Source organism: Cicer arietinum, chromosome 8 (assembly GCF_000331145.2).
Source record: "Cicer arietinum cultivar CDC Frontier isolate Library 1 chromosome 8, Cicar.CDCFrontier_v2.0, whole genome shotgun sequence".
Taxonomy (NCBI): Eukaryota; Viridiplantae; Streptophyta; class Magnoliopsida; order Fabales; family Fabaceae; genus Cicer; species Cicer arietinum.
Genome location: NC_021167.2, coordinates 9,465,122 through 9,475,598, shown reverse-complemented (window position 1 = coordinate 9,475,598; position 10,477 = coordinate 9,465,122). Strand labels below are relative to the sequence as shown.

General features: G+C 30.1%; 1 protein-coding gene across 1 annotated transcript; it reads right to left on the bottom strand.

Moving 5' to 3' along the window:
- Positions 1–1,200: 1,200 nt before the first annotated feature.
- Positions 1,201–6,051, bottom strand: LOC101494007 (putative disease resistance RPP13-like protein 1). Its single transcript, XM_027337043.2, is given in 3 exon segments — positions 1,201–1,514; positions 2,481–4,915; positions 4,917–6,051. Coding segments are annotated over 2 exon segments (3,444 nt in total). The 5' UTR covers positions 5,931–6,051; the 3' UTR covers positions 1,201–1,514; positions 2,481–2,485.
- Positions 6,052–10,477: the final 4,426 nt, after the last annotated feature.

The window sequence follows — 10,477 nt, the reverse complement described above, 5'->3', positions numbered from 1 at the left end:
ATTCATTCATTCATTCATTCATTCATTCATTCATTCATTCATTCATTCATTCATTCATTCATTCATTCATTCATTCATTCATTCATTCATTCATTCATTCATTCATTCATTCATTCATTCATTCATTCATTCATTCATTCATTCATTCATTCATTCATTCATTCATTCATTCATTCATTCATTCATTCATTCATTCATTCATTCATTCATTCATTCATTCATTCATTCATTCATTCATTCATTCATTCATTCATTCATTCATTCATTCATTCATTCATTCATTCATTCATTCATTCATTCATTCATTCATTCATTCATTCATTCATTCATTCATTCATTCATTCATTCATTCATTCATTCATTCATTCATTCATTCATTCATTCATTCATTCATTCATTCATTCATTCATTCATTCATTCATTCATTCATTCATTCATTCATTCATTCATTCATTCATTCATTCATTCATTCATTCATTCATTCATTCATTCATTCATTCATTCATTCATTCATTCATTCATTCATTCATTCATTCATTCATTCATTCATTCATTCATTCATTCATTCATTCATTCATTCATTCATTCATTCATTCATTCATTCATTCATTCATTCATTCATTCATTCATTCATTCATTCATTCATTCATTCATTCATTCATTCATTCATTCATTCATTCATTCATTCATTCATTCATTCATTCATTCATTCATTCATTCATTCATTCATTCATTCATTCATTCCTCACTCACTCACTCACTCACTCACTCACTCACTCACTCACTCACTCACTCACTCACTCACTCACTCACTCACTCACTCACTCACTCACTCACTCACTCACTCACTCACTCACTCACTCACTCACTCACTCACTCACTCACTCACTCACTCACTCACTCACTCACTCACTCACTCACTCACTCACTCACTCACTCACTCACTCACTCACTCACTCACTCACTCACTCACTCACTCACTCACTCACTCACTCACTCACTCATTCATTCACTCACTCATTCATTCATTCATGAAATTTTGCAAATTTAAAGCCGAGACAACGACCCGCATGTTGAAGCCGGGAAAACGACTCGCACCCGATTAATACTTACATTCTCCACAACTTATCGTGCTAAGTTATGTGTCGGTTATTTTGTTATAATTAAGAGTTAGTCTTTGATCTAAAATGCTTAGCGGAGTGGAAAACAACTATAAAGGTCAACAATTTTTTTTTTGAACCCAATATAATAAAATACATTCAAGAATTGAAGTATAAAACAAATAAATCACAAATAGTGTCTCAATTCAAAAATAAGTAAAAGAAGAAAGGATTAACATCATCAAATAACACTATCTGTACTCCAACAGCAAACAATATCTGCTATTTATTTTTAAGAGAAATGAAAAGATGCTTCCAACTTAAATCAATCAGTGAATGTTGCTTCTTGCAGAGAAATGAAAAGATGAACCAAATCTCTGTATATGCACTTTCCTTGTCTTACCTATGACACACCTGTTAACAACAAAAGAATCAAAATGAACAATGGCTTCTAACAGTCATGTCTCAGAACCAAATCTCTATTCGGATCAATGAAATGATTTTAAAAAATTGAAATCGAGAGAACATCAAATCTGATACTGAGGGCAAGTTACATAAAATAGAAATTGAAGATATTACCTAAGGATAAATATATTTTACTGAAACACAAGTTAACATTATTTAGAACCAAGAATCAATGTGGATTCTTAATTATCTACTTCTACTTGTTGCATTTATTTATGCTTCATATTGCACAAACTAACAAAGCAGTGAACCTTTTAGTTTTCATTTACTTGTTCAGAATTGTGGAACAAAGTCTTAGACTTCAAATTGAGGACCACTTCACATGATGCAGCCGCAATAAATGCAGTGGTACGGTAGTGTCTGCAACTAAATCAGTATCCAATTGCACTATGACTTTAAAACACAGATAGTCCTCACACAAATTATTTGTCTATCTTTGTGTTTATATCATAGATTTAGAGGGTATTTTAGTTCTTTCCTTTGTGTTTATATCACACAAAATCTTTAGTTCTTCTGCAATTTTACTCTATCTTACTATGATGCTTTTTGCTGAAAGAAATTCGTTGATCTTATTCATATTGGAGATCTAATTAATCAAATTCTTCTCAAAGATTCTTCTAATACAACGAATGTTGAACGATTGTTTTTTTATCAACAGAAGAACTGTATTAAAACATAAGTGTGTGGAAATAATTAAGGATGCTACAACCGATTACATCAAATAATTAAGTGTATTAACACAATTTGTTAGTTATAATTATATCAACAAATATATAAATCTCTCCTAAAAAACAATATATAAATCTCAGTAGTTTCGATAAACTTGACTATTTTATAGATTTACTAGCTTATACAAACAATCACACAAATAAAATTGAACAATTCTGTGGATAGAGGCATAAAAGAAAATCATACCTGACTCATATTATCACTTCATCATTTATACGTAAGACTAGGTTGGACAGATGCTCCAACCTCTGACTTTTATACCTTGCTTCTAATAGAGGGCATTTCACAATTCTCAGTATCTTAAGAGAGGAAGGCAATGTGTCTTCTAACAAATACTCAAGCCTTGGACAATCATTAAAGCAAAGTGCTTCTAAAGAGGAAAGGTGTCGAAGTCCATTTCCTTCAAAGGATTTAATTTCAGAGAGATGATGGATAAATAGATCCCTAAGGGAAATAGGCAACAATATCTCCTTCAACAAGGTGTTAACAATATCATCATCACTTCCAATACTCAATGTTGAAAGAGCAGTAAGGCGTTGGAGACCCCATTCAAATATAGGTGTTGTTATTCTCACTGATCCAATATAAATATATTCTAAATTGGGAGGTAGGCAAGCTCCTTCACAAAATGATAGTTTTGGAAGATTTTTGAGATACAAATATTCTAGAGAGGTTAGAGTTTCCATCCGTGGAGTCAAAGATGACGGAAGAAGCAAAGATGTTTTTGAAATAAAAATGGATTCCAAATTTGTACAGGAATCAATGTGAAGTCTTCGGAGTGTTGGGAAACCATCCAATGCGAATGAGGTAAGTGAATTACAACTTTTCGCTAAATGCAAATTCACAAGCGATGTGTAATTGCCCCATGTTTCAAGAGGCAAGAATGCTAAATTCTCACAATTATAAATAGTAAGTGATTGCAATGAAGTGGGTAGACCATCTGTTGGAAAAGCACCAAGAGACGGAATATCATAGAGTTTCAAGGATTGAAGACAATTGCTGCTCATAATCATTTTAGGTAATGAAAATAGTGTATCATAGTAACGAATAAATAAACTCTGTAGTAGACATGGAGAATCATTCTCAGGTAACAACCATTGGGTCTTTTCACTCACAGGTAACAACAATTGGGTCCGTTCAGAAACCATTAGAGAATTCTTATCTTTTTCAATCCTTATTTTTTTTAATGAGGAGACCCAATGTAAAGTAGTATGCGGTGTTGTCAAGAGACTATCACAACAAGTTATGCTAACTTCATCTATTGAAGAAAGATGGTTAGGCATATGTCCCATTAGTTTTGGACATTGCCTTAACGACAAAGTTCTAAGACGAGGGAAAGCAACTTCACCACTTTCATAGTGTATCCATTCCTTCCAATTCGGCATGCAAACAAAATACAGTTTCTCGAGAGATCGAAATGGTTGGAATGAAGAAATGGAAGGTTCTAATGTCATCCCATAGAATTCTATCCCAATTATTTCCATTTTCATACCACTAATAGTCAAGTCCTTGAGAGAAGGTAGTTGTCCTAGTGGTGGAACTGTTATGCAATATTCACAATTAGAAATGCACAAGGACACCATGTTTGAAAAAGAAGAATCTCCCAGCCAACTCGGAAAGCTTGTGCCTCCATATAGGTCAATGCTCAGTTTATTGAGATTTAGTGACGGTTTCAACATATCAAGCACATCTTTCTCCATTCGCGAGTCTTCAGTTTGCTTGCTCCATTGTAACTCTAACTCCTCAATATGTTCTTTGCTTCTCATGTTGGCATCACTAGCGTCAACGGCGTCGATGACATTATGCAGGTTCTTGATGCAAAGCTCTCCTTGTAGGTTAGGAAACTTCCCAAGATCTTTGACACTTAACCCAATTTCTTGCTTGCCAACTACAAAAACAGTTAATGTCTGAAGGTTTTCTAGTCCAACAATTTGCTTTGGCATCTCATTTATGTTTGTCTCACTAATATCCAAGTGACGTAAGTTAATCAACTGTCCGAAACATAGTGGCAACTCAGTAAGATCCATGCACCCCATTAAATTCAAGGTTTGCAAATTGTAAAGTTTACAAATTGCATCAGGCAAGCTTTTGATTCCAGTGAATGAGAGATCTAGATATTGCAACAACACCATTCTACCAATTGATTCTGGTAGTGTGGTTATGTTTCGATAACTACTTAAGGACATCACACGTAACCTTATGAGTTTGGGTAGCAAATCTTCAACAACCTTTCTAGATAAGTAATAATCATAACTGAAGTCGAAAAGGTTAACGGGTAGGAAGCTTCGCAAGCATTTGAAATTGTCCAGAACTTCAAACTTTTTGAAAATGTCGTAAAATTCTTGATTATATGACAAATGACGAACATTTTTAGAGATTTTACTACTACATTCAAGCCTGAAATAACTTTTCCCAGATACCATTGAGGCTAAATCATTAACAAGGTCGTGCATAACAAGCTCTTGTCCTCCAAAATCACTGTCTGATTGTTGTACTTGAATTAAGGATCTGGACAACAATTCATTGACGTAGTCGTCGCCTACTTCTTCAGGTGTTTTATTTTCTAGAGAATGCTCTAGGAAGCCTTCTGCCATCCACAACAAAACCAATTGCTTCCTATAAAATGGAACAATCATCATCTGATAACGTCTCTACTTTATGAATGGGGAATGTGTGTGCAACCTCAGCAACTTTTTGGTGGCGTGTTGTGATGATGACCCTACTTCCAATTTTTCCGTTAATCAAAGGAGTTACTAGTTCATGCCAATCATTATAATTGTCATTCCAAAGGTCGTCCAGCACTAACAAAAATCTTTTATCACTCAAGTTTTTATTTAATTCACGTCGAAGAAAATCAAGATTAGCGCTTTCACTGCCTCGTGAAGTGATAGATTCAAGCAGCGATTTAGTTACTCTCAAAATATTGAAATCCTCCGACACACAAACCCAGACTTTCAGATCAAAATGTTCTTGTACTTTTTTATCATTGTAAAGAAGTTGGGCAAGGGTTGTTTTGCCAACACCCCCCATGCCCCAAATTGCCACAACACCAATATTATTACTATTTGTGTCACTGTGTGATAACAACATACTAATTAGTTCCTCTTTATCATCCTTCCTACCAACCATAAAAGATTCATTTACCATTGAACTCGAAGGCGTTCTACGAGAAACTCTCCCGCTCACAGTTTGCAAGCCAAGGATGTTTCTCTGCTGAGCAAAAAGCTGCAGCCTTTGACACATAATCTTCATTTGTAAATTGATCTCTGCGTAGATGTTTTTAAATGGAGATGAAATGAGGTTCCATACCTGACCAGTAATGTTTTCACCTTGTTTGCCCTCCATCTTGCACCGCAGGGCATCGTAATTGATTTGGTTGAGCAAATCCTCAGCATCAAAGATTGCATCTTTCAATTCATCTAACCATGTTTCGACAGCAGTGTTGGTGATCTGCTTCATCTCTGCATCATCCAGCACAGCTTGAAGAGCGAGCAGTGTTGTTTTCAACTCTGCCAACAACGACTCATTCAGTTTGGTGTTTTTGATGTAATCACGAAATTCAGTTGAGGCAAGTTTCTCAACTAAGGTTTGAACAGTTGCAGAGAGAAAAGCCCCTCCAACCAAAGTTGCAGCCATCTTGTATTGTTACTGTGAATGTGAAATAGCAAAAGGAAGGAAGTTGAAACTAAATTGAGAGCTATGAAGATTTAATTGAAGGACATTGTTGTGTTGTGAATGAATAATTAAAGTCAACGCTGCCAAGAATGCACACCACTAAATAATATATATATATATATATTTTATATATTAGTATTATTGTGAATCAGATGTTAAAATTTAAATAATAATATAACTTGTTGATATTGTGTCGTAGAGCATTTTTTTTAGTTGAGTTTATTTGAATAATTATTATATGTGAGTATATAAACACATTTTTGAGAATTTTTGTAGAATGTTTTAAAAAATGTAATTGTAACTAATTTATATATTAAATTTTACCCATTAAATTATTATGTTAAAGTTTTAGTTATATTTTAATGAATAAATAAAATTTAAAATTGTTAAAAAATTAAAGGTTTGATAAACCGACTTGTAATTTAGGCTAAATTACATTTGTGGTCCTTTAACTTAATTTCAGGTAACCTTTTAGTCTTTTATCTTTTTTTTTTTCCAACTTGGTCCTTTATTTTAATTTTAAGTGACAATTTGATATTTTATGTTTTAAAATTTCAACAATGATATCCTTTTTTATACAAAAATTCAAAAAAAAAAATTCAATCAAAATTCATAAAATTAATTATATTCTTCAATATAATACAAATTTCATCAAATTTGTAAGCAAATCTTCAAATAAACTCATATTTTCATACTTTATTTGATATTTTTAGGAATAAAGGACTAAATCAGGAAAAAAAAGATAAATGACTAAAACGTTACCTGAAATTAAGTTAAGGGACCACAAATGTAATTTAGCCTATAATTTAATATCTTATATACATTTCACTCATTATAGATTATGAAAAAATAAAATGAAAAGAGTATTATATAAAAAATATATACACAATAAAATATAGTAATAAGTAAAAAGTTAATAGAATATTAACCATTAATCATTAATGGTTTAAATGATGAACCAAATAATCTGTTTAAATTAATATGTTAATTAATAATTTGTTAAATTTACATATTTTTAATTACACATTATTTTAAAGAAAAACTAATTGCTAAATATTCTTTCACTTTCTCAAACATTACTTATTTCGTATTTGAACTCCAAATTTTCTTAGAGTCTCAATTCTCTATAAACCGAAAGTATTTAAAATTAAATAATTTAGTTATATGAATCATTGTATTTGAAAGTTTACACAATGAAATAGATAAATAATATTATATTTAAATTTGACAATTTAAGTTTCTTATTTTATCTTCACTTTTGTGGCAATACAATCATTATTGTTCATAATTATGTTGAATTATTTCCAAACATGCAAGGGCATGAATTTTTAGTGTTGAAATTGTATTATTTATTGTAATTATTATTTGTAAATATAAGAGATATCATATTTTGATAAAAAGATGGATCTTCAAGAAAACAATCAAATCTCGTGATGATAATGTGGAAGATTTTATACAAAGTAATAATTTGTCAGTAGCAAAACAATATATATGTATATATATATATATATTCATAAATGAAAAGAATGTTAAACTCTTTCCGAGTTAAATTAGGTCAAAGAGGATATGGTAATGCGTACAAAGCAAGTTTACCTGGTGATTTTAGAGTAGCAATGAAAGTAACAAACGAGTCTAAGATAAATGGAGAAAAACTTATAAATGAAATTGATAGCATTAATATAACATCTCATGTGAACATCGTCTCACTCATGGTTTTTTTTTTTATGAGAACCAAACAAAACTGATATATGAATTCAAGCCTAATGGAACACCAAGTTTATTTATAATAGTGTATTTCCTTATATTATTTGTAATTTGGATTGGAACACATTATACCAAATTGCTATAGGAATTATTCGAGGATTATAGTACGTCCATCAAGGATGTCTTTGAAAGATTTTATGTGTTGATATCGGATCAATGCATTTGGACACATGCTTCTATCTTTTTATTGTGACATTTTAATAGCTCTTTATAGTCTAGATTAACTTTTTAGCTTGTTTCTAAACTTTGAGTGGAAATTGAATTTTAATTTTATTATTTGCATATTGATCTTTGTTCGCTCTGTAGACTATAACGTGATATATGGATATCTGATTGATGCATTTGAGCAGACGTTGGAAAGCTAAAAATTAGAGCTACAACTTTTATGTTGGAACAAAAACCTAATACCAAACTTTACTAGGTCTAAACTGTAGATTACTTGATCTGAGCTTTTCGGAATAAGTTTAAGTAGTGGATCACTTGTTTAAAAGCTTTTCGGAATAAGTTTAAGTAGTGGATCACTTGTTTAACAGCCCAAAACAAGTACTAGTACAATATATTTTTAGTTTTTTTTAGAGGCATGCTGTTTTTTCTTATTTTCATGGAAGGCTAAATTTCGCAGACTAATCCACTATTTTAGAGTTTCATCAAAATCTTGAAGTTTATTTTATAATGTTAATTTTATATTATGCTTCTATTTATTTTTATTTGATTATATTTTTATTATGATTGTTTAATTCAAATATTAATAGGATTGATAAAATTAGTTCGACAAAATTCGGTTTCTATATTATATAAACTGTAGTTTTTGGACGCTTGATGTTTATTGGTAATACATCGATTGTTGTGATGCTTAATTCAGTCAAAGAAACATAATTCACATAGGGTTACGCTTGTGTGATCAATTCTATTGTCAAATAGGAATAGAGTCACAAATTATAAATTAAATCCGTTGATAGAATATGTGATGAATGTTAATTTAAATCCGTTGATAGAATATGTGATGAATATTAAAAAATAATACACCACTTAGCCTAAGTCGAGGCCCGAGTTGGGTGGGTACGTAGCAATGTGCGCTCGTGTGATGGTCTGTTTGCGTGTGTTCTCACCCCTTCACAAAGTTGAATATTCCTTAGAGTTGGGGCACACCTCAATTGCCATAGATCTCCATTTTATAAATACTACTTTGATTTTGTAGGGACTTTTTAAATATTAAAAGTATCAAATGTTGTAAAAAATAATTTTTAAAATAGACTATGAATAAATATTTTTAGACTAAAATATTGAGAATTTTTTTATATAAAATAAAATAAAATTTAAAAAATGTATATAAAAAATTATTACATTTCAAGAATTCTTCTCGATAGTTACTTTTTTTCATCTCCAATGGGATATCAAATAAGTTGTGTGTTTCTTACTACATAATTGTTGGTCATGCTTTTTCAGGTCAGTTAGAGGAAATTTTATCTCTTCCAAAAAATTTATGATTGCATTATAATGATTTTAAATGGTGACTAGACTCACTCTAAGAAGTGACAAATCTTAAATTCAAATCTAAACTTTTACATAATGTGCTACTAATTGAATATTAATATTTTTATTGCTGCAATTAATTTGTTCTAATCAGAGAATACTAAATTTTATTCTAGCGATTATAATTACAGTAATTTTATTCAATGCCGAAGGCTAGACCACTCCAATATAATATATCAATCGCTTTAATTTCAATGGCACCGAACTGATATATATTTTCAAGATTTCTAAACAGATCCGATAATTGCCAACACTTTTTTTAAAAAAAATTTAAACTATTTTATACTTTATTAATTAACCCTTTTATAACTCTCTAATTTTCAAAGGAATGAGGAACATAGTAATCCATAGTAAACCATAATTGTATTGATGAGTCATTGAGTGATAGATTAAAGCTGAAATTATATAATGTATGAAATAATTGTATTTAGGCAAGTGAAAAAGTTTGCATTATATATTAAAGAAACAAAACATAATGGAATAGAAGATGAATTTGAAATGTGCCACATCAGAATTTTGGTGAGTTGACAAATATTGGAGGATATATGGCATAGATGAAATTTTTTGGAGGGTTCTGTTTTAATTATTATAACTAGATTATGGCCCGCGCGCTGCGCGGATATTAATTAATTAATTTTATAAGTTTTATAAGTAATATTTTATGTATTATAAATATAGTTATCCTATAATATTATTTTATTGATTTGTAATAATTGAATATGATTAGGAAATTTAAAATGAGGAAAAATCATGTTTATCACAATCATCTAATTTAATTTTTAAAATATTTTGTAAAATTCATATGATAACTTATTATATATGATAATTATTTGACTCATTGTACTTTGATTGTTAATTTATTTTTCAACATATAATAGTATTTGTATTTATTTGACGAAATAAAATGTAAAATACAAACCCAAAAATAAGATGTAAAAATTTATAAATATGCTTTACTATTTAATATTTTTTATTTAAAAAAAAATATTAATGTTGAATTATATTGTAGCGTAGTCTAAATTTATTTGTTTTATTATTATGATGTTTTAATTGTGAGCATGAGAAGTTATTGTAAAAAAAAATTATTGAATATATTTCATCAAAAGTTTGTAAAAAAAAATAAGTTGTTGTGGCATCGGGAGACTATTTTAAATTTATATAATAGATGATAGATTTTAAAAATTGGAAGTAACTTTTTTAATAATTTTTCA